Source organism: Ptiloglossa arizonensis, chromosome 2 (assembly GCF_051014685.1).
Source record: "Ptiloglossa arizonensis isolate GNS036 chromosome 2, iyPtiAriz1_principal, whole genome shotgun sequence".
In the NCBI taxonomy this organism is placed as follows: Eukaryota; Metazoa; Arthropoda; class Insecta; order Hymenoptera; family Colletidae; genus Ptiloglossa; species Ptiloglossa arizonensis.
The window spans coordinates 15,329,036-15,349,616 of NC_135049.1; the positions used below are offsets into that span (position 1 = coordinate 15,329,036).

At 30.4% G+C, this 20,581-nt stretch overlaps 6 protein-coding genes across 17 annotated transcripts; 2 read left to right on the forward strand and 4 right to left on the reverse strand.

Moving 5' to 3' along the window:
* Window positions 1-8: 8 nt before the first annotated feature.
* On the reverse strand, window positions 9-2,065 carry Nse4 (SMC5-SMC6 complex kleisin component Non-SMC element 1). 5 transcript variants are annotated; one of them, XM_076304636.1, is made up of 7 exons: window positions 1,875-2,065; window positions 1,403-1,519; window positions 1,240-1,332; window positions 1,027-1,157; window positions 466-943; window positions 263-378; window positions 9-181 (listed from the first exon to the last, which is right to left on the reverse strand). In XM_076304636.1, the coding sequence occupies exons 2-7, from the start codon at window positions 1,503-1,505 to the stop codon at window positions 125-127; spliced, it is 978 nt and encodes a 325-aa protein (XP_076160751.1). In that variant the 5' UTR covers window positions 1,506-1,519; window positions 1,875-2,065; the 3' UTR covers window positions 9-124. The 5 variants fall into 5 exon arrangements, with proteins under 5 accessions (XP_076160751.1, XP_076160749.1, XP_076160750.1 ...); XM_076304634.1 differs by having other exon boundaries at window positions 1,738-2,065; XM_076304635.1 differs by having other exon boundaries at window positions 1,715-2,065.
* Lt (vacuolar protein sorting-associated protein light) lies at window positions 1,589-8,443 on the forward strand. 4 transcript variants are annotated; one of them, XM_076304619.1, is made up of 14 exons: window positions 1,589-2,202; window positions 2,266-2,403; window positions 2,647-2,926; window positions 2,996-3,194; window positions 3,281-3,435; window positions 3,522-3,762; window positions 3,849-4,113; window positions 4,183-4,674; window positions 4,764-5,100; window positions 5,168-5,404; window positions 5,476-5,520; window positions 5,607-5,680; window positions 5,767-5,840; window positions 7,524-8,443. In XM_076304619.1, exons 1-13 carry the CDS (start codon window positions 2,182-2,184, stop codon window positions 5,818-5,820), a joined length of 2,538 nt encoding a protein of 845 aa, XP_076160734.1. In that variant the 5' UTR covers window positions 1,589-2,181; the 3' UTR covers window positions 5,821-5,840; window positions 7,524-8,443. The 4 variants fall into 4 exon arrangements, 2 of the variants coding, with proteins under 2 accessions (XP_076160734.1, XP_076160733.1); XR_012991132.1 differs by having other exon boundaries at window positions 1,590-2,202; window positions 5,767-6,124; XM_076304618.1 differs by having other exon boundaries at window positions 1,590-2,202; window positions 5,767-5,825.
* LOC143154825 (ciliogenesis-associated TTC17-interacting protein-like) lies at window positions 5,884-7,966 on the reverse strand. The gene is made up of 8 exons (XM_076326814.1): window positions 7,952-7,966; window positions 7,504-7,859; window positions 7,173-7,434; window positions 6,831-7,115; window positions 6,560-6,749; window positions 6,317-6,528; window positions 6,051-6,260; window positions 5,884-5,976 (listed from the first exon to the last, which is right to left on the reverse strand). Exons 1-8 carry the CDS (start codon window positions 7,964-7,966, stop codon window positions 5,884-5,886), a joined length of 1,623 nt encoding a protein of 540 aa, XP_076182929.1.
* A 327-nt stretch (window positions 8,444-8,770) lies between the features above and the next one.
* Tyrrs (Tyrosyl-tRNA synthetase) lies at window positions 8,771-14,467 on the forward strand. 3 transcript variants are annotated; one of them, XM_076304625.1, is made up of 15 exons: window positions 8,771-9,107; window positions 9,204-9,428; window positions 9,497-9,683; window positions 9,754-9,888; window positions 9,986-10,181; window positions 10,525-10,626; window positions 10,685-10,806; window positions 10,882-10,971; window positions 11,848-12,251; window positions 12,321-12,583; window positions 12,646-12,861; window positions 12,932-13,126; window positions 13,208-13,472; window positions 13,551-13,692; window positions 13,770-14,467. In XM_076304625.1, exons 1-15 carry the CDS (start codon window positions 8,839-8,841, stop codon window positions 13,881-13,883), a joined length of 2,925 nt encoding a protein of 974 aa, XP_076160740.1. In that variant the 5' UTR covers window positions 8,771-8,838; the 3' UTR covers window positions 13,884-14,467. The 3 variants fall into 3 exon arrangements, with proteins under 3 accessions (XP_076160740.1, XP_076160739.1, XP_076160738.1); XM_076304624.1 differs by lacking the exons at window positions 8,771-9,107; window positions 9,204-9,428; window positions 9,497-9,683; ... (3 more) ...; window positions 10,685-10,806; window positions 10,882-10,971 and adding an exon at window positions 11,160-11,300 and having other exon boundaries at window positions 11,865-12,251; XM_076304623.1 differs by lacking the exons at window positions 8,771-9,107; window positions 9,204-9,428; window positions 9,497-9,683; ... (3 more) ...; window positions 10,685-10,806; window positions 10,882-10,971 and adding an exon at window positions 11,233-11,486 and having other exon boundaries at window positions 11,865-12,251.
* On the reverse strand, window positions 13,773-15,722 carry LOC143143432 (neuropeptide FF receptor 2). The gene is made up of 5 exons (XM_076304641.1): window positions 15,624-15,722; window positions 15,141-15,550; window positions 14,838-15,063; window positions 14,582-14,784; window positions 13,773-14,493 (listed from the first exon to the last, which is right to left on the reverse strand). Exons 1-5 carry the CDS (start codon window positions 15,720-15,722, stop codon window positions 14,199-14,201), a joined length of 1,233 nt encoding a protein of 410 aa, XP_076160756.1. The 3' UTR covers window positions 13,773-14,198.
* Window positions 15,723-16,499: 777 nt separating this feature from the next.
* On the reverse strand, window positions 16,500-20,351 carry LOC143143423 (uncharacterized). 3 transcript variants are annotated; one of them, XM_076304621.1, is made up of 8 exons: window positions 19,942-20,351; window positions 19,527-19,849; window positions 19,351-19,453; window positions 18,951-19,279; window positions 18,506-18,868; window positions 18,071-18,425; window positions 17,678-17,982; window positions 16,500-17,606 (listed from the first exon to the last, which is right to left on the reverse strand). In XM_076304621.1, exons 1-8 carry the CDS (start codon window positions 20,003-20,005, stop codon window positions 17,055-17,057), a joined length of 2,394 nt encoding a protein of 797 aa, XP_076160736.1. In that variant the 5' UTR covers window positions 20,006-20,351; the 3' UTR covers window positions 16,500-17,054. The 3 variants fall into 3 exon arrangements, with proteins under 3 accessions (XP_076160736.1, XP_076160737.1, XP_076160735.1); XM_076304622.1 differs by having other exon boundaries at window positions 18,500-18,868; window positions 18,951-19,267; window positions 19,942-20,349; XM_076304620.1 differs by having other exon boundaries at window positions 18,500-18,868; window positions 19,942-20,348.
* Window positions 20,352-20,581: the final 230 nt, after the last annotated feature.

The following is a 20,581-nucleotide window of genomic DNA, read 5'->3' on the forward strand; positions in this document are numbered from 1 at the left end:
ATAATTCCCAGGAAAACTACAAGTTCATTTTTAAATGTAAAAAAATATATTTTTTGTCATAATTCAAGATTGTTAAAAAGGATAGTATAAAATAATACTGTTACATTTTATTGCAAATCAAATGTCATTCGTTCTCAAAATCAATCATAGGTTTTTCTAATTGGTAAGTGTTTTTCAGCATCTGGAACAGAAAATAGATTTGTTAGATGTAAATAAGATATGATCATATAATTTGAAACAGTAATAATAACAATAATCGTACCTTCCACTGATCCATGGTTAAGTAAACAATATTTTGAATGTTCGGATTTTTCCTTGCCTTTGTTTGAGCTATCACATCTTTTGTACATGGTTGAACAACCAAAATTCCAGAATTGTCTATGAGCAGAGTAATAGTCTTATATCACTTCATAATAGGAACTATATTTAACTATATACTTTAACAAATACTGGATATAGAATTACCTTTTGTTACTTTTACTTTTCCATCTTTAACAAGAAAAGATATTTGCAGAATATTTTCAATTGTTTTTCCAAAGTCAGTTGGATGTAGAATCAATAGGAAAAAATCGAGAGGTTTACGGTGAGTTCTACAATATCGTGTAATAAATTCTTTCATTTTTACAGTTTGTTCTAGACTTTCCTCTTCTTTATCAACTGTATCAACATTTTTTGGTCTTTTCATTTGTGCTTTAGCTTCTTTAACTATTGGTTTTCTTTTAACTTCCTTCTTTTCTAATGGTGCCAAAATACCTAAAAATAAACAGACAAACAAATTTATTGTTTTATAACATTGATTATGAAAGCTAGACAGATTTCTCATAAAACCTAATAATGTGCTGTATTGAGGTGTTGTTTTAAAACATTTTGCAACTTCTGTTTCTAAATATGACCAATTTGGAATCTCTGGTTCAATATCTGCAAGTTGTTTTACATATTGTACCTAAATCAAATACATAATCCAAATTTATTACAGGAGCAACAATAGAAATAGGAAATAAATGTATTCATTATTCTAGTACATACTATTTTTTGGGCAAATTCTACATGATTATAAGAACACACATTTCTTGTTAAAGTCCGTGTACACTGTTTTAAAACTTTAGAAGATATGCTCATCATTTCTGAATCCAATAGTACTTCCTCTTGATTAAGTACTGAAAATAATATTAAACTATGAAATTTTAAATCAGGAATATAAGAATTCATAAAACAAACAACCATTTAGAAGTTACAAACTTTTTTCCTTTAAGCTTGTTTCAGAGTTTATGTTATCTGTTTCTTCCATACATGATTCCAATGTTTGTATGGTACTGTCATTGACTGTTTCTTCTGCAAATTATATATTCACTATAAGACTTTTGTTAGAGGTATATATGTATTATTTATATATAAATCTTACGAAGAGATGTAGCTTTGGTTATAATTCTCCTTAAAGCTTCTTTACGTATTTGTGGGGATCGGAAAATTGATTCTCTATCATTTGAATTACAATTGTTAGACATTTTGATATCTTTCACTGCAAAATTGTACATTTATATTAACTCATGATATCAAAGTTCAATTTTATGAAGTGTTATAGTTAAGTGAAAAAAGTTAATTAGTTCCAAAAAACTAATAACACTACTACTTATATTTGGTCTATAAAAGCATTTAATATTTGTAAAAGTATAAGTGGTAATAATAACAGTTGTGTTATTTATACAGTGTTAACCTCAATATATTGCACAAACGAACTTTAATAATTTCCAACATTTATGACTAACATTCGATGAAACAATGCTTAACAATTAAGAATCGTTTCTAATAATGTTTCCATTATTTTTAAACACAATTATCAACAAAACCTTGTTAGCGCTTAGTAATCAACAGACCTAGCACTAACTGATGTTAACCTTTCATCACTGTGAACTAGCTCTACTAATATTTACGAACTGATCGACTGTACTATTAGTATCACCGTTCGTTAATAAAATTATTTATTAATAAGAATTTTTAATTTAATTATATCTTAATCTTTCTTTTATTACATAAATCAGTATAAACTACGAATAAAGTAACAAGACGAGAGATAAAAACGATTTTTTCTTAATCTGAAACATACGCTAGTAATATACATTTGACAGCTCGTGGTTTCGAACTGTGTATTACATTGCAATAAATATATTCAAAGGAACGGTCATGGAAAATACTTCTAATAAGGTAGTTGTTCATTTTTCAATAAAGTAAAATAACGCACATTAATGTCGTAATATTATTTTATAGGAAGAACAAAATAATCAGGATGATTCAGACTCTGAAATAGACGAGATAGAGCCTAAACTTAAGTACATCAGGCTGCGAAACGATTTGGAACGTATATTACAAAATGATGCAGCTAGTTGCATTGCTGTGCATCCCAAGGTGTAAAATATAATTTCGTAATATTTTTGTAAATTCTTTAATGAAGCTGTTTTAATGATCTTAGATCATGGAGGTTAAGCCATTGTATTGTTTTGTATTTAGTGATAAGTATTTCTTAGACATTATAGTTTAGGCAAAAGTTTTTGACCAGATTATAATTTTTATTACGTAACATAATGTGTATTATATTTAGTATAAATAAGAAACTTTGTAGCTTATTGTAACAATTTAATTTTCGTTTAGTTTCTATGTTTGGGCTCGCACTGGGGGAAGATACATCTCTTAGACCATCAAGGCAACAATATACAATCTAAAAGTTGGCAGGCACACCTAGTTGCTGTTAATCAAATCTCTATAGATCATAATGGAGATTTCATTGCGTCTTGTAGTGATGATGGAAAAGTTTTTATATATGGTCTTTATAATACAGAAAATAATTATAATATGAATATGGGCAGGTTGGTTAAAAGTATAGCCATAGATCCAAATTACAAAAGTGCTGGTGGAAAAAAGTTTATTACAGGTATCTTATTAGATTTATGCATGGTAATTAAGAAACCTTCCTTAAGAAAATTAATGTTATTATTTTTAGGGGATGATAAATTGGTTTTGTACGAAAAAACTTTTTTATCCAGAATGAAACTAACTGTATTATGTAATGCAGAAGGTGGGGTGAGATCAATTGCATGGATTGGACATTTTGTAGCTTGGGCATCTGACACTGGTGTAAGAGTTTATGATTTAAATGCCAAATGTTCATTAGGTCTCATTAAATGGATCAGATCTGCAGAGTAAGTAAAAGAGCATTATGTGAAATTTTTTAAAAAACATTAAGAATAGAATAATTTTCAATCAAGATAATTCTATTTCTTCATAGTGCATTACCTGAACACTATAGGTGTAATCTTCGATGGTCAGATGATAGAACATTATTAATTGGTTGGGTTGATATAGTAAGAATTTGTCAAATTAGGAAAAAATCAATGCAAGAGATGGTCAATAGAGATCTATCAGAGTATGCAGTGGATCTAGGTATAATTATTATACAGTAAAATAAATACTGTTTAATATGTTAAAAGATTATAAGAATGCAATAAATAATAACTTTTTCATTTCAGTTTCAACATTCCAAGTGGACTTCTACATTTCTGGCATTGCGCCCTTAGAAAATCAATTAGTATTATTAGGCTGTTCAAAAGAATTAGATGAAAATGGAAAAAGTGAACGACCAAAATTACATGTTGTTAAACCAAATTATCAAGACTTTTCCATTGTTGGTGGAAATTATCTCACACTTCGTGGTTATAAAGAATACAGCTGTAACGATTATCATTTAGACTGTTTAAAAGAAGAAAATAGGTATATTTTTATTAGTCTATTATTTCATTTCTTTCATTTCTTTATATGCATTAAAATTGTTCTTATTTTTACTTATTTGTATTTAGGTTTTTTATTGTGAGTCCAAAGGATATTGTTGTAGCTAGTTTATATGATGCAGATGACAAAATTGAATGGCTATTGAGTCGTGGAAAGTTTGAACAAGCGTTAGAAGTAGTGACAATGAATAGTGGCAAAGATTGTGAAAAATACACTTTAGTTGATGTTGGTCGTGTGTATTTAGATCACTTACTAGCTTCTGGAAAATATGATGAGGGAGGAAAACTCTGTTTAAAAATTCTAGGAAAAGATAAAGAATTATGGGAGCAAGAAGTTAATGTCATTCATTAAATTATGTTAGACTGTTTTATTTTTGGTTCTATTAATACTTTTTTTTTATAGGTGTATAAATTTGTGAAAATTCATCAGCTACGGTCAATTTCTTCTTATCTTCCAAAAGGCGATGTAAAATTAGATCCGTTGATCTATGAAATGGTTCTTTTCGAGTATTTGAAAATGGATCTTAATGGATTTCTTCAATTAGTTAAAGAGTGGCCCCCAACTCTCTACAAAGTTGTAGCTGTTATGAACAGTGTTCTAGAACACATTCGAGTTTATAATGGACAACAAAGTGTGCTTTTTGAAGCCTTAGCAATTTTATACATTCACGATGAAAAATACGACAAAGCATTAGCTATGTATTTAAAGTTGAGGCACAAAGATGTATTTCAATTTATTAAAAAGTACCAACTATACAATACCGTTTACGACATGATAGAAGGTTTAATGGATTTAGATGCAGAGCGGGCTATACAGTTATTTTTAGAAAAAGACAGAGTGCCACCTGAAATTGTTGTACAAAAATTACAACATAATCATCGATATTTATACTTGGTAAGATTGATGATAAAAAACATGCAAAGTAAATGTTATTGTTCACGTTTAATAATAGCTACTTATACTTTGGAAATTGTTTACACTAGTATTTAGATACGTTACATAAGAAGAATAGAGAAGATTCAAAGGGCAAATACCATGGATTGCTAGTCCAACTTTATGCTGATTACTCTCGAGATAAATTATTACCACTTTTGCGCCACTCTGATAATTACCCAATACAACAGGCACTAGATATTTGCAGTCAGCGAAAATTTTACGAAGAAATGGTTTACTTACTTGGTAGAATTGGAAATACTTCGGAGGCTTTAGCGCTTATGACAAAAGAATTAAATGATATGGAAAAAGCAATTGCGTTTTGTCAAGAACACGATGATGCAGAATTGTGGAACGATTTGATTAATTATTCTTTAGATAAACCTAGTAAGTAACGATACGTTAGTAGTAACGTATATACTTAAGTATGCTAACCCAAACTATTTAATTTCAGAGGCTACTACATTTCTTCTTCAAAAGATAGGCACTTATGTGGATCCTAGACTTATGATACAGAAAATAAAACCGTCTTTAAAAATTCCTGGCTTAAAAAAAGCTTTAGTTAAAATGATGTATGATTACAATCTTCAAGTGTCTGTACAAGAAGGTTGTAACAAATCTTTATCCAATGATTATTTTAATCTACAGGAAAGGCTGGTTAGATGTCATCAGAAAGGAATATTTATAGATGGTTAGTCCCTATTATAAAACGATTATAGTAATCATAATTATATTTATAATCATGAGATTGTATTTTGTCAGATGACCAAATGTGTGAAGGTTGTCATGAGAAAATTATTATAAAAGGTATCTAATGAAGAAACCTATAAACTTATTTAGAATTAATATTACCTTGGTTTTTATTACATTTTTGTAATCATTATTTATTACAGAACCGAGGAATTTAATAATTTTTTATTGCAAACATTCATTTCATGAAGATTGCTTACAGAACGTCAAAGTAGTAGTGAGTATTTTATCTTTAAACCACTGAAAAAACATTGTTCAAAAGTCTTTACAAAAGATTTCATATATTTCAATTTTATTTTTCAGGAAAACTGTGTCATATGTAACTCACAAAAGGATACATCACCTGGTAGAAAATGATACAAGTAAAATTTATAAGAGTAACCAAAGACTCATTTCAAACTTTTATATGTTATCTGTATTTTATTTCTTTAATTTTTGTAATATTTGATCAGTAGTAGAACATTTTGTACATGTGCTGAAAACTTTGAGGCATCCAGGACACTTTGATAAAGACTAGAAATTAAATAGTTGTATGATAATTTATAAATACAACATCAAATATTAATGAAAAAAGATGTAAGATTTACTTGATGTTTGTTACAAGCTCTTACAAGAGCATGACATTGATTGCAAGTTCCTTTCAACTGCAAAAAATCATGAGGTATACTATATTCCTTTTCCATATCTAAATTACTTACAAACGTCTTTGAAGTGGATGCATCATTCTTTTCTTGCTCTTCAACTGTTATATCGTCATAATTTTTCGAATGAGCAGATTCCGTTGAATCGCGAGGACTCTAGAATCAATGCTTTATTTTTATTGTAAATTCATTTTAAATTTTAAAATACTTACCGTTATCTTAGAACAATCCTCTACAGAAAATCTTGAAGATGTTTTGTTTAACATGTTACTGTCTATGCAAAATCCACAGATACTGCATACAACCTCAGATTTTTCTTTTATAAGCTGTGATTTTATATTAATATCATAATTCTCTTTCGGTGTACTGGTCTCCCAAGTTATTGGATTTTTGGCAAAAGTTTTGAAATGTTGTATTGTGAAGTCTATTACATTTTTAGGTTTTACTGTGGAGACCAGCAAAATTTAAATTTATTATAACGTGTAAAAGTGATTGAATACATAATATGACCTCTCTAAGAAGAATTGGTACAATGTTTATCCAGTTGAGATTACCAACTAGTAGCGTTTGAGTATAATCCGCGATCAATTGTTTTACTTCTGGGTGGTCAGCTAGGTATTCTGTTTGTTCAGCCATTTTAGAAAACTATTAACAGAATAGAATGTACATTTTTTACATATCTAAATGTAATACTGCACTCTAAAAATATTAATACTACTTTTTTACTTTCATATCCAAATATTTAGAAACCATTTCAATATCTTCTGACCATCGATCTTTCAATGGAGTTTCTACCCTTATGGTTTTATTTGTAACACTTGGATTAACAAGTGGATTTATTCTCAAAATATAAGGCACATCCAACCAATTATGTTGAAGTATTTTACCTTGTGCAGTTAAATAAGTTTTTATAGTATGAACAGTTCCATCTTTTTTATGTATTTTACGCTCAATTGTATAAACACTTGAAAAATGATCATCTATTTCCATGTGTTCAGTTGGAGTACATGTCTGTTAAAAGCAAACTCTTTTATTCAAATTTATCAATGTAAATTTATATTTTCTTACATAACTAGAGGTAATAAGGTCTCCGTTCATGGTAATGCTCTTAAAAGATAATGTTCCATCATAGTTTATAAGCGCCAAATAGCGCATGAGTAATACATTTACTCCTTCACTTATTAATTGATCACTACAGCGAAAGGATAAATCTTTAATTTCTGTAGATTTATCGCATGGGCGAGTACGTGTTAATTTTACATAATAAAAATTGTCTTCCATGCCTATAAAAATCGTTTTTTCATGCAATCCGTCATCTTTATACACGAATCTAAAAGTTTTATTATATTAATGTTATTCGAATAAATTTTAAGTTGGGAATTTATTGACATCAACCAACTCTGTTCTTTTTTCTTCTAGACAGTGGAATTTTGATGTTGACGAGCTGATAACTTTTGACCCACCAAAGTGACCATCGACAGACATTGAAGATTGTATATGCACTAAAAATTCATGGGCCTGTGGTCCGACAGATTCTACTAGAATGCAATAACAGCCTATTGGTTTGGTGTCCTTCAAAGATTCATTTTTTGAACAAATTATCAAGGTTTCTCGAAAGCATAAAGCATTTTGTTTTTCATGGTCTGAAGTACAAAAGAAAGAAAGATGGTATTTAGAGTGTGTAATGTAATATTTTTTTGAACAAATTCTGCTACTTAACTGTAGAAACAATATAGTTTTCTGGGCGTAGATATGCTACATTCCACAAACGCCTGCTTTCACCAGTGACGAATAATTTTATCAATATGTATACTATATATTTTTTTATATCAGATTTTATTATGCACCATTTTCTTAGACATCTGTCTATTTGATTTATCAAATATTTTTATTCGTTGCTGGAGAAATTTAGTTAGAACAAATGAACTGAATGATAACAGATTTTTTATTCAAAAAATCCTTAAATGTTTTAGTTTGCTGTATATACTAATGTATAAATTGAAGTTTTCGAGTGAAATTATTCTGCAATGAAGTAAATGAAACTACAGATGTTGTATTCAATCAATTCTGACTAGTAAGATATTTTTTTATGGGTCTATAAGTCAGTATGTACAGTAAGCAATCTGTGAAATCATTTACATATTGTCTGTTTTGCACAGTAAGGTGCCATTATTGTATGAAATGCTTATAGTGTAATCTGTAGTAATTAAGAAATTTAATCAGTAGACAGGTCGTGCATATATGTATATCACTGATACACCTAGAAGATTTTATTTAGGTCTTTATGTAAATACGATTTTTGAAATGTAGTATAGAACAATAATAATATATAAAATGTATGTAATATATAGATTTTTCATGCCATTTCTAAAAACTATGCATTTTATAATTTTTGAGGCATCTTTGCAGTGATTTTTATAATTAAAGTTCGTTTTGTCAAGATGAATAAAAATTATTTTATTCTTATTTACTAAAAAAAAGTATTGAATAAATTTACCAATTGAAAATTCAGGAATCCACTTTTGAATATCAAACAGCTTACAGAAATTTTCTTTTGAATCATTCATTTCAGCTAGTTTTATAATCAAACATTTAATAGAAAAACAATAACAGACAGAAGTTAGTAATTATAGTTTGAATTGAAAATAGCTTCATTATAAGACTGAAATAAAATTCTCTTAGATATGTGTGAAATATCGTTGTATCGTGCATTGTTTAATATAAAACTTGAAGAATGTATACCAGAAGATTATCCAAAAGGCAATTATTAGACGTTCATGTTTGCGAATTACCAAAATCATCCGAGAGTAATTTACCAAAATTACCGCCGAGTGCAAAATTTTACGCTCGTTGGAAACGGAATTTCCAAAAACTCATTTTGGTTTCTGTGAATCATCCACTAACCCGTAACTTCTTACGCAGTTATGCTGCTATCGCTTTTGAAAAAAGTCGACATGGACGTTCTTCATTTTGGTGGGTAATGCATCCTTGCAGTGATTTGAGGTAATTTTTAACTATGTAAGAATTTATTTAATCAATATCATTGAAATTTTACACGACAATTATATGTTGAATTCAACTGAATATTTGTTCACACAGGTTTTGCTGGAATCTTTTAATGACGTTCATTTTCCTGTATCTTTTTATAGCTGTGCCATATATTTTGGCATTTCATAGAGTAGCTAAAAGTTCCAGTTCAGAAAGTTTGAATCCAGTGTATCCTGCATATATAATTTGCATATTTGACATTATTTTGAATTTCATAACTGGATTCATATCAGATGATGGTCATGAAATTTTTTTAGATCCAGTTTTAATAATACGGTAATGTTGATTACTTTTTTTTATTTTTAATTAGTGGACATTATGTTTAAAACATTATTTTTGCATAGGCATTACGCAAGAGGATACTTTTTAATTGATTTTCTATCTTCAGTTCCATACATATGGTTTTATAAATATCATATATTGCATCCAGGTCCTAATTCAAATTCCATTTTCTTGATTCCTGAATTCTTGATGCTTTTAAAGCTTCTTCGTATTTATACACTACGATTTTATATGAAGCAGATAATTATAGTAAGAGCTAGCAATGAGAAAGTAATGTAAAGATTTAACAAACTTTTTAAAAATTATCATTTATTTCTAGAGTTTTGCAGTTTCCCATGCTGTAGAAAAGACAGTTTGGTTAATGTTGCTGATGTTATTAATGTTTCATTGGTTTAGCTGCCTATCACATATTTTTCCAATTGTAATTGCACATATAAATGGAGACACCATGAAGGTATATTGAATTTCTTAACAAATCAGAAGTAGTATACATCTTTATATTTTCAGTAAGGGAAGAAAAATGAGTCAAAATACAATTGTAATCATTTTAGGATACTGGAATGTATTTATTTAGTACAGAATTATACAAAAAAACTGACTCCGAAATTTATTTAATGTATTTTCATATTGGCATGAGCAGCTTCTTTGGATCAAGCTTTATTGAATTTCATTCCTTGAGTAAAGTAGATACTATGATACGTTGTATACTTTTACTATTAGGAAAAGCATATTTAATTTATCTCATAGGTAATTGTTTCTTAGTACAGGTAATTACATTATTTATTAAAAAAATGTTCTAACGTTTGTATCAAACCAGTGATGATCTTACAATTGGTTGAGTCTGCTGCAGAACCAGAGCTAAAATATCAACAAATTATGTATAGAGTAAAAGAATATATTCATGAGAAGAAACTCCCGGAACATCTTAAGAATAAACTTATTGCATATTATGAGTATCGTTTTCAAGGCAGTTATTTTAAAGAGAAAGCCATATTCAGCACTTTATCAGGTTGATATCAAAATAGCAATCATAAGCTATTATTTTAAGTACAATTTTCATAAATATATAATCCCTCATTTTTACCTGTAGATCATTTGAACCAAGAAATTATGATTCACAGTAGTCGCGGGCTGTTAAATACAACCACAATCCTACATTATTTACCGCGCAATGTTATTAGAAATTTAATGGGTAAGATAAAGAAGATCAGAAATCTTCGCTTTCTGTTAAAACACAGCAATATTTATAGGGATTTTAAAACCAATCATCTATCTTAATGAAGATATTATTTATAAGAGTGACACTGAAGGCGATTGTATGTTTTTCATAGCCAGTGGTACTGTCGCCCTTATTACATTTTACGGAAAAGAAGTATGTAAAGTTTATTTGTATTTTTTCATAATTCAAAAAAAAAAGTAAAATATAATTTTTATCTTTTGTCGCGAGATATGTCATGAAAAAGATGGAGGCTATTTTGGCGAAGGAGCTTTAATTTTTCCGGAACAAAGAAGATTGGAAACCGTAATGGCGCTAGAAGTGTGTGAATTATTGCGCCTAAAGCGTCGTGATTTCAAGCGCATGTTCTCTTTAACGTCAACATTTTATAAAAGATTGGAAAAAGTTGCGAGAGAAAGACGCGAGAAAATTATCAACTTAAGCATTAGTCAAAACGGGATTTTTATGAAAAATGATAAATCAATTATTGAAAATCCAAACGGAATTGAAATTAATCAGCAAGAAGGCAATGCTGAAATGTCAACTAATAAGAGTAACACTAAAACAAAGAAATAATAAAATAGATTGAAACAATAAACTGAAAAAGCCTTACGTGATTTTATTTCTGTGAAAAAAGAATGTAACATCATGTAAGATATCTCAGAATTTAAAAGGAGATAATAGTGTCTGTACAGTCATGAACTTTATTATAAGCTGCATTCGTTCTGTATAGATTTAGTTTCTTACACTTCAGTTCTTCACATGCGTACAATTCGTCAGCTCTTTCCGATTTCGAGTGTCACGAAATTTTTGAATTGGAATCGAACTTACGCAGTGTAATTAATTTTACTATAATAAATTATTTCAATTTTCTGTAACAATCATTTTTTAAGCGTAATTTTAAGTCGGTTCATTTTCAACAGCTGTCTTTGTAAAAATTCATTTTTCAATTATTTCCCTTAAATCATTTTCTAACAACAGAATTATTCATCATTGTACAATCGTAGTTCTACATTGATTTCATCTATTATAGAAATATTCTGATAATATTATTTCGTTAAAAATAAATTTTTGATTTGGCTTTAAAAGGTTACGTCTATAAGTTTGACAAGCCTGCATGCACGTGGCCGGCATATACGTGTCATTTTCTTTTAAAGAATTTAACTTCTTATTTATTTTATATTTTTAAAATTTATTTTTTACTGTTTATTTAGAGTAACAAACATGGTCGAGTTAAAATGGGAAGAAAAATATGAACTTATTATTAGAAATTTGGCTGAGTGTCTTGGTGCTGCAAAACTCAAAAGTATTCTAAAAGAACGAGATTTAAAACTCTACTGGGGTACTGCAACAACTGGAAAACCCCATATTGGCTACTTTGCACCAATGTCTAAAATAGCAGATTTTTTAAGAGCTGGAGTAGAAGTTACAATATTATTTGCTGATCTTCACGCTTACTTGGATAATATGAAAGCACCTTGGGAACTTTTAGAACTTCGTTCTCAGTACTATGAAGCAATTATCAAAGCAATGCTTAAGTCTATTGATGTACCATTAGACAAATTAAAGTTTGTGAAGGGAACAGATTATCAATTGTCCAAGTAATTATTTGTGAATAAATTAAACAAATTGAAGGATATACTTTATTTAAAATTAATTTTTTGTTCAAGGGAATATACAATGGATGTTTATCGTTTAGCTTCTGTAGTAACTGAGCATGATGCAAAAAAAGCAGGTGCTGAAGTAGTTAAACAGGTTGCTAATCCGTTACTCTCTGGATTATTGTATCCAGGATTACAAGCTTTGGATGAACAGTACCTTAAAGTTGATGCTCAATTTGGTGGTGTAGATCAAAGAAAGATCTTTACTTTTTCTGAGAAGTATTTGCCAATACTTGGATATGAGAAGCGTATCCACTTAATGAATCCAATGAGTATGTATATAATGTAAAAATATTAAAGTTAAAATAGTCTGATACATAATGTTTTCTTTTAGTTCCTGGATTAATGGGATCAAAAATGTCTTCTTCTGAGGATGATTCCAAGATTGATCTTTTAGACAATGCTACAGCAGTTAAGAAAAAGTTAAAGAAAGCATTTTGTGAACCAGGTAATGTTACAGAGAATGGAATTCTTTCATTTACCAAGCATGTAATATATTCTTTAATAAAGGAGGGAGAGTCTTTCAATGTTTCAAGAACTTCTGAATGTGGTGTGTATAACTTTCAAAATTTTGTTAATTTAATTAAGTATAGGGTTTTATAAACAAAAAACATATATAGGTGGAGATATATCATTTGACAAGTACGAGGACTTGGAGAGTGCATTTGCTAAGGAAGAAATTCATCCTGGGGATTTAAAAAATGCAGCAGAAATTTACATTAACAAACTTTTAGATCCAATTAGAAAAGAATTTGAGGTGGATTCAAAATTAAAAATTTTAGCGAGTAAAGCATATCCTCCTCCACAAAAGCAAAGTAATATTTGACATATAAAATAAGAAAACTAAATAACTTATTGGTTTAAATAACAATATGAAATTTGTGTTGAACATTTAGAAGCTGTAGAGGAATTAACACCAGCTCGATTAGATATCAGAGTTGGAAAGATAGTTGAAGTATCAAAACATCCTGATGCTGATTCACTTTATGTAGAAAAAATAGATTTAGGAGAATCTACTGGACCTCGTACAATAGTTAGTGGTCTTGTAAATTATGTACCATTGGAAGAAATGAAAGAGAGAATGGTAGTCATTCTTGCAAATTTAAAACCAGCAAATCTCAGAGGCATTCAGTCTCATGGAATGGTTTTATGTGCATCAGTGTATGTTTAAGTTCTATTAATGTTTTTTTTTCATTGCGCGACACATTTTCTTTAATCTCAAATTTTAATTACAAACAGGGATGAACCTGTAAAGGAAGTTGAGCCATTAAGACCCCCAGTAAACAGTAAACCAGGAGAGAAAGTTATTGTAGAAGGATATGAAGATGCATTACCAGATGATGTACTTAATCCAAAGAAGAAAGTGTGGGAAAAATTAAAAGTGTGTCTCTTACTTTTTACATTATGAGATCAGAAGCTGTTTATGTCCAATTTATTGGAATTTAATTTTTTATACAGGTTGATCTCGTAGTAAATAATAATGGAGAAGCAGCATGGAGCGGAAATCTTCTGTTAACGGAAAGCGGTGGTAAACTTACAGTTGACAGTCTCAAAAACGTAACAATTAAATAATCCATTTCAGATATTCAGGTATCTGAGCACTTTTATTTTTTACTTATACAAAGATGGATGGTATTTCAATCTTTCAAAGAAAAATGCTTGATATTTAAATTACCTTTTCTATTTTATTTAATTGTTAGCATTACGGTTTGTATTTTCCAAATGTAAGTATACAATCTCAAAAACAGATAAGTGTGTCATTATATGAGATTTTATACATATATTTAAAGATACTTCGTAATATTTTTGTCTTATTCTTACTGTATTAGATAATAAATTATATACGATGCAGTTTACCACTGATACTGTTGCAGTTACAATACCAAATTAAATTGGACTAGGGTTTAGATTTGTGCGTACAATAGTTGATGAAATATTTGGTATTGTACCTCTTTCATCACAATTCATTCTTATACAAGGAGATCGTGGTCTTAAGCAATGGAAACGATCTGATTTCAACTGTGAAACACTGCACGGTTTCGATTTCTGTTGTTTTTTCTTGCGGATGAGCCAAGATGTAATAGGACACATTGTTAATTCCTTTCTCAATGAACTGCTGCTACAGCCATATAATAAAGGATTTATTGCTGCATTAATCAACACCAGATATCTGCTAATATACCTATAATGCAAAATTATAGTATTTATACTATACAATTGGACATTCTACTATAGTTACTATGATAGTCATATTTTAAAATAATAGTTACCATAATGGGTACATGGCTTCTGCTTGTCCCGTTTTAGGTGTTTCATTTAGTAATTGTGCCCTTCTAATTATTAACGCAGTGAATGGTACGCGACATATGATGAATGCCAAAACTATAAGTGCCAGTATTTGCGCTATTCTTCCCTTGTATTTTACTACAATAGAATATTTGCTCCTCAGTGCTTGTGATTCATAACGATCTAACTGTAAAAAATCACACAAAATTATATTAGGAAAAAAAAAATTTAAACTAGTACCTTGATAAGAATGGCCGAGTAACATATTGCCATAATGGTTAATGGTGCCCAAACACTTAAACCCGCAAAAATATGCCAATATGGATAGATCAGCGCAGTATCTTCAGTGCAATATGTTTCTAAATAATTTTTCCATTGCCTTTCATAATATCGTCGAAAATAAGCCAAGGGAATAGCAACAACTATACCAGAAATCCAAGTAGCGAATAGTAAAATATGAGTCGTCCTTTAACATAAAAGTATAATGATGTATATCTATACTTTGTGTAAACTTTTAGTACTATTGATACTTAATAGTATCACCTTTTTGTCAGTTTTCCTGAGCAGTTGAATACAATCGCCGAAACGCGATCATAACTGATTGCACTCAAATTAAAAACGGCTACCAATGTCAGAGCATGCACCAATGATCCATCCAGACGACAACCAATATCGCCCAAAATGTAATTCTGAAATAGGTCTATGCAAAGGAACATCCACGGGCATATCAAGCACGTACCCAAATCCGCAATACACATATTCACGATCAGGAGATTCGTCGTTGTCTGTAGAGATTTTTCTTTGAGTATTACGTAGATCAAACCACTGTTGGCTAACGACCCAATTATGATGATTGGTAAAGTACTGAGAATTTTTAGAATCATTTCCCACATAGGCCTCATTCTCCAAATTTCTGAAGGAAACATATGTTTGCTAGTGTTGATGTCTTCCCACTAAGAATCCACCAATTCATCAGTTACACCACAAGTAGAACATAGAGTAACTTATTTAATAAGAAAATCATACTTCTGAAATAATAGTGGTAACTTCATACTTATTTTCTACATGACAATTCCATTGTACATCCAAAATAATACTTCTATTCAGCAAATCCAGGAATTCCATGTTGTTTATATTAATATTATTATACCACAAGAACGACATGAATTCTGATAGAGTACTGAAGACTTAATAATAATTGAAAGAGCTTAATCTAGGTATGACAGATGGTCCATTAGCATTAAAAGCAAGCCTGTTTGCACAGCTCTCTAAATCTAATTGTTACTGAATTTTAGGAAGCTTAGAGAAAAACTTGAAACTACTTATTGACTAATTATTTCATGTTTTTTTTTTTATTTTTTATAATAGTTTATTTGGTTGCAAACATGTACACATGTGCACGCATGTATCCTATACAGACATTTATGTTTCGTACAATAATGTGCATTAAATTTTCGCCATGGTTGAATTCATTTGTGTTCATATACAAGTACATAAATTTGGCACGCACAAATAAAAATAAAAATTTGATGTGGCTGTATTATTCTTCACATTAAACTCTTCGTATTATTTGTACTTGGCAGATTACTTTCTAATCAGTCACATCCAGAATTATCTGGATAAATATCTTTCTTATATTTTTCAAGGAGTAAAATATACCTTTTTTTCAAAATATATAAAAATTATGATTTCAGGATAGTATAATTGTGTGTGTAAATAATTCTGTTTCATTCTCAGTGGTAACAAATACAACTTTTTTAAAAGAATAAAATTAATTGAAATTATTAATTCTTTATAAAACAGTTTACACGAATACATTTATATTTCTATAGTTATAAATTTTAACACTATTAGAACTTATGTTAATATTAAAATTAATCTTTGATCGTCGTTAGATTTTTACTCCTTTATAGCTAAAAATAAAATAATATTTTATAACTTTATTTTACTATGCACTCTCGATATTATTATTATTATTATTATTAACTAAAAATTAAGAAGCGAGAAATCAGGAATAGTTCGAATTATCGAAAAATCACATCATAGTTGCAATCAACAACGAAACTCAATTGTTAAAACAAATCACGAATTAAATAATATAAATTTGTTTTACTTTAATATATTAAACAGGCACAATAAAACTATTGTTTCTCATAATACAATTGATATTCGTATTTAACATTTTCTATCCACACAATACCAATGAGGATATACAAATTCATAGTACGTTATTTACATAGAAATACTACCATTCCTAGTCACAGCAGTTCATATTAGAATATCGCTTGTTCGTCCTTAGAACTAAAGTATCATAATAATCTAATGCGTGAATAGAAATTTTGCTGATAGTCTTTGAACACTACGTAAAATAGGGAATCATCCGTCGTAATTTTTATCGGTATATTGAACAATATTAAACTACAATTTATAACAAACATTTGACTAGCTTTCATAGTCTCATTCAGTATCTTCGGCTTCTGATGATTGTGCAACTGGTAATGGCGATGGGATAACCAATTCATCCTCCTCGACTTCTTCTTCCGCTAGCAAAAAATCTTCTCCTTCGTGAACTTCTTCCTCCCTAGCTGGCTCCGGTGGAGCTAATACATCTTGACCATGTTGTTTCAAGTGATCTTTCAATGCAAATGCTCTACCGTATGATGCACCACAAATGTAACAGCTAAACTTCAAATTGTTGTCTTTTTTGTGAGTTTGTATATGTGCACGCGCGGCATACAGTGACGCAAACGGTCTGGAACACTCAGTGCACCGGAACGGTTTGGTATGACTGTTTTTATGACCTGCTAATTGAACACGTGTTTTGAAAGTCTTCGGACAATACGGGCACGTATAAGCTCGTTCTTCTCCGTGTGTAAGTAAATGGTGATTGTATACGGAAGAAGCTTTGAATCTCTTGCCACAATGTTGACAACCGTAAGGTCTGACGCCAGTATGAGTTCTCATGTGCAAGGTCAAACAATAGGAGACACGAAATGTTTTACCGCACACCTGTTACAATGTCACATTTTTTAGTGCAAACTAGAATCTTGTAAAGACCTTATTACTTTAATTATACTCACTTCACACGCGTGTGGTTTTTCTCCAGTATGAATGCGTTCGTGTTTCACTTTCTCATGAGGTCTTGTAAATCTACGGCCACAATGTTGACATTGATAAGGCTTTTGACTTTCTGCAGGTTCAGTGTTTGTTGTCTCTGTAGTGGGTGGTGTTGGTGAATGCGATTGACTAAGTTCCGTATGCACCGCAGCATGCATCGCTAAACTATCAGCAGAATCAAATTTTCTGTTACAAACTGTACATGTTACAGAATCACCAGAATGCAATGCCATATGTGCTTCTTTGTACGATTCCGCTAATGTTTTACCTATAAATAATTAATGTAATATATAATAAGTAGAAATAGTTACTAATATTAAATAATCAATATTTATTAAATGAAGAGTAATTATTACCACACTCGGGACAAGTGAATGTCGCACTAGGCGTTCCCTCAGGTGCGTCAACATGTCTTGCTCTAACTGGCGCGTGCATTCGAGAATGTAAACGCAAGCTTTTGTGTGAACAAAATTCTGTACCACAAGTTTCACATACAAAAGTTTTTTGATTTGGATCTGGTTCACCTTCGTGTACCTTTGCATGCAGCTGTAATGCTTTAGGTGTTGCAAACGTTTGATCACAACTATCACAACGATTATGGCCATGAAGACACGCATGTACCCGAAAATTTCCTAATTTTGAAAACTGCTGAAGGCACTGATTACATCTGTACATTCTCAATGGTGCTTCTGCTAATCTTTTTTCACGTACCTGTAATGAATTTGCACAATTTAATAACATTCAGTAGTTATTAGAATTTAAAGATAAGTAGATGTTTTTCATACTTTTACCCCTTCTACGTTAGAAAAAAACTTTTCAATCATTGGTGCCTTAGTAGATTGCAGCGACGTTTGAGCTGCATTTCTGTCCCAAAATCTCTCTATTTGCACTACTTTTCGTGTATACAGTCTTCCTTCACTGTCTATGCACTCTTCTGTACGAAGAGTGTTCATGCCTTTTCTATGCCGTGTATTAACTACACTTCCAGATTCTGATGATAAAGTGTTAGTTGCAGATACTGTAGGTAAATCATCTAATTGATCAGCTATTTCAAGTAATACTTCTTGTCCATCATGATATTGCTTTATGTGTTCCACAACAGAATTAAAACTCATATCACAACTAGTACAGCTATAAACAGCTTCTGGTTCCATCTGTAAAAATGAAACAAACATTTGATACTATACCAGTTTTCACTTGTATTTACAAGTAAATGTTGGTCATTCTAATTTGTACCTCACACAATTCTTGTTTCACATGCAATAATCCATCTTCATCTAATTCACCCACATCATTTATATGATCCATATTTATTAGAGCACCAGTATTACCATCAAGGAGTTCTGAGCCATCAGGTAAAATAGTAATTACATTTTTATTTCTATTTTTATCATCTGACTCTGAAGCAGTAATTGTTACTAGCTGATCTTGAGTTAAAGATTTTTCCTCTGCTTTGCTAGTGGTACTAGGAACTTTCTCTGTCATCTCAAATTCCAGAGGATTTTTTTCCATTTGTGTTTGCTCTATCTCTTCAGTTTCCATTTTTTCTACGACTTTAATCTCTCCTGATATTTTTGTTAAAAGCAATAATCAAATAAACAGAATTAACATACATTATATTTGGATTTCTACACACCATTTTCATCAACTTGTATCGTTTGGGGCCCCCCAACTATCATAATTCCACTATCATTTACAGTTGCTAAGAAACTTTGATCAATTCCTTCAACATTCGTACCCTAAAATTAAAATCATCATGCAAAGACAAGAATAATCATAGATACAGAAATTATCTTCTATTTCGATTCAAACCATTAACACCTCCGTGTCTGGTTCTGGTTCATGTCGAACATCTTGTCCAGGTTCATGCTCTAATTCAAGTGGTTCTTCCGAATTGATACTCTGCCCACACCGATCCAAATGTTGAATGAGTGCCATTACCGAATCAGAACGTTGGGAACAACCAGGACAATATAGGTTGTCCGTCATGCTTAATAAGTGATACTTTAATGACTGTGGATTGTTAAACGTTTCGCCACAACACATTGGGCAAATAAGGTTCAACGATCCCATATCTTTTCCGTTTAGACGTTGACCTCGTAGAGGGTCTTCGTTGACCTTAACCTGGCTTCCTACTATAATATTAACCTAATTTGATTTTTTCACGTTTGTCTACCCTAGCCTTGACTCAAAAACGGAGCCGGCTTCCTGCTGTTGAGATCCTAACCTGACGTTAAATCACAGAAATTAATAAAACCACATGAACGTGTCCAGATACCAAACAATGTCATGTTTTTCCTTCCGAGGGCTTGATTTTCTTATACAAAGTTTACTTAATTTTTAATCAATTACGTTACACAAAAATAAATAGCACCTCAACCTCGCAATAACTGCAATAACAAAACTCATTAGAGACGAACTTCAGCGCAAACAAATGCCGCACACAACAATCATGAAGTTAGGGAAGTGATAAGTGAATCGCGAAGTCGGCCATTACATGCGAATCTCGGGTAGAACTATCGAGGTCAAATTCAAGCTTCGTCATTTACGATATAATCGTTTTATTACGGTATGAATAGTAACAATTGTATTGTACCTTAATTTTTGAATATATATTATATTATTCGTATTGCAATATGAAATTATCAACAGCAGTGAAATATGAATTAGATACTTAATTGATATAAGGCGGTTCCGTTTAAATAAGCTTTGTAATTACGAAACTTCCCGTAGTTTTAAAGCATAATTATTTATTGATCAATTTTTGATTTTATATTATAATAATGCTATTAATAATTAGTTACTTATTTTTATTACATTTTGTAAATTTACTAGTTCGTTTATAAATATATACGAATAAAATATGC

Bases quoted from the DNA above. Each gene is read 5' to 3' on its own strand.
- LOC143154825 (XM_076326814.1), bottom strand. The intron at 7,435-7,503 runs GTTGGTTGATGT...TAAAACTTTTAG, and splicing joins CTAGAAGAAAAAAGAACAGA to ATTCGTGTATAAAGATGACG. The intron at 7,116-7,172 runs GTAAGAAAATAT...TGCTTTTAACAG, and splicing joins ACCTTATTACCTCTAGTTAT to ACATGTACTCCAACTGAACA.
- LOC143143432 (XM_076304641.1), bottom strand. From the start codon at position 15,722: ATGGAATTCCTGGATTTGCTGAATAGAAGTATTATTTTGGATGTACAA. The intron at 15,551-15,623 runs GTATGATTTTCT...GTGGATTCTTAG, and splicing joins TTACCACTATTATTTCAGAA to TGGGAAGACATCAACACTAG. The intron at 14,494-14,581 runs GTAACTATTATT...TTTGCATTATAG, and splicing joins GAAGCCATGTACCCATTATG to GTATATTAGCAGATATCTGG.
- Tyrrs (XM_076304625.1), top strand. From the start codon at position 8,839: ATGTATACCAGAAGATTATCCAAAAGGCAATTATTAGACGTTCATGTT. The intron at 12,862-12,931 runs GTGTGTATAACT...AAACATATATAG, and splicing joins TTCAAGAACTTCTGAATGTG to GTGGAGATATATCATTTGAC. The intron at 13,127-13,207 runs GTAATATTTGAC...TTGAACATTTAG, and splicing joins TCCTCCTCCACAAAAGCAAA to AAGCTGTAGAGGAATTAACA.
- Lt (XM_076304619.1), top strand. From the start codon at position 2,182: ATGGAAAATACTTCTAATAAG. The intron at 3,436-3,521 runs GTATAATTATTA...TTTTCATTTCAG, and splicing joins AGAGTATGCAGTGGATCTAG to TTTCAACATTCCAAGTGGAC. The intron at 4,114-4,182 runs GTTAATGTCATT...TTTTTTTTATAG, and splicing joins AAGAATTATGGGAGCAAGAA to GTGTATAAATTTGTGAAAAT.
- LOC143143423 (XM_076304620.1), bottom strand. From the start codon at position 20,005: ATGACATTGTTTGGTATCTGGACACGTTCATGTGGTTTTATTAATTTC. The intron at 19,454-19,526 runs GTTTGAATCGAA...TTTTAATTTTAG, and splicing joins CAGACACGGAGGTGTTAATG to GGTACGAATGTTGAAGGAAT. The intron at 18,426-18,499 runs GTATGAAAAACA...AATTCATTACAG, and splicing joins CTAACGTAGAAGGGGTAAAA to GTACGTGAAAAAAGATTAGC.
- Nse4 (XM_076304633.1), bottom strand. From the start codon at position 1,535: ATGTACAATTTTGCAGTGAAAGATATCAAAATGTCTAACAATTGTAAT. The intron at 1,158-1,239 runs GTTTGTAACTTC...TATTATTTTCAG, and splicing joins AACAAGCTTAAAGGAAAAAA to TACTTAATCAAGAGGAAGTA. The intron at 182-262 runs GTACGATTATTG...TTTCTGTTCCAG, and splicing joins TAACCATGGATCAGTGGAAG to ATGCTGAAAAACACTTACCA.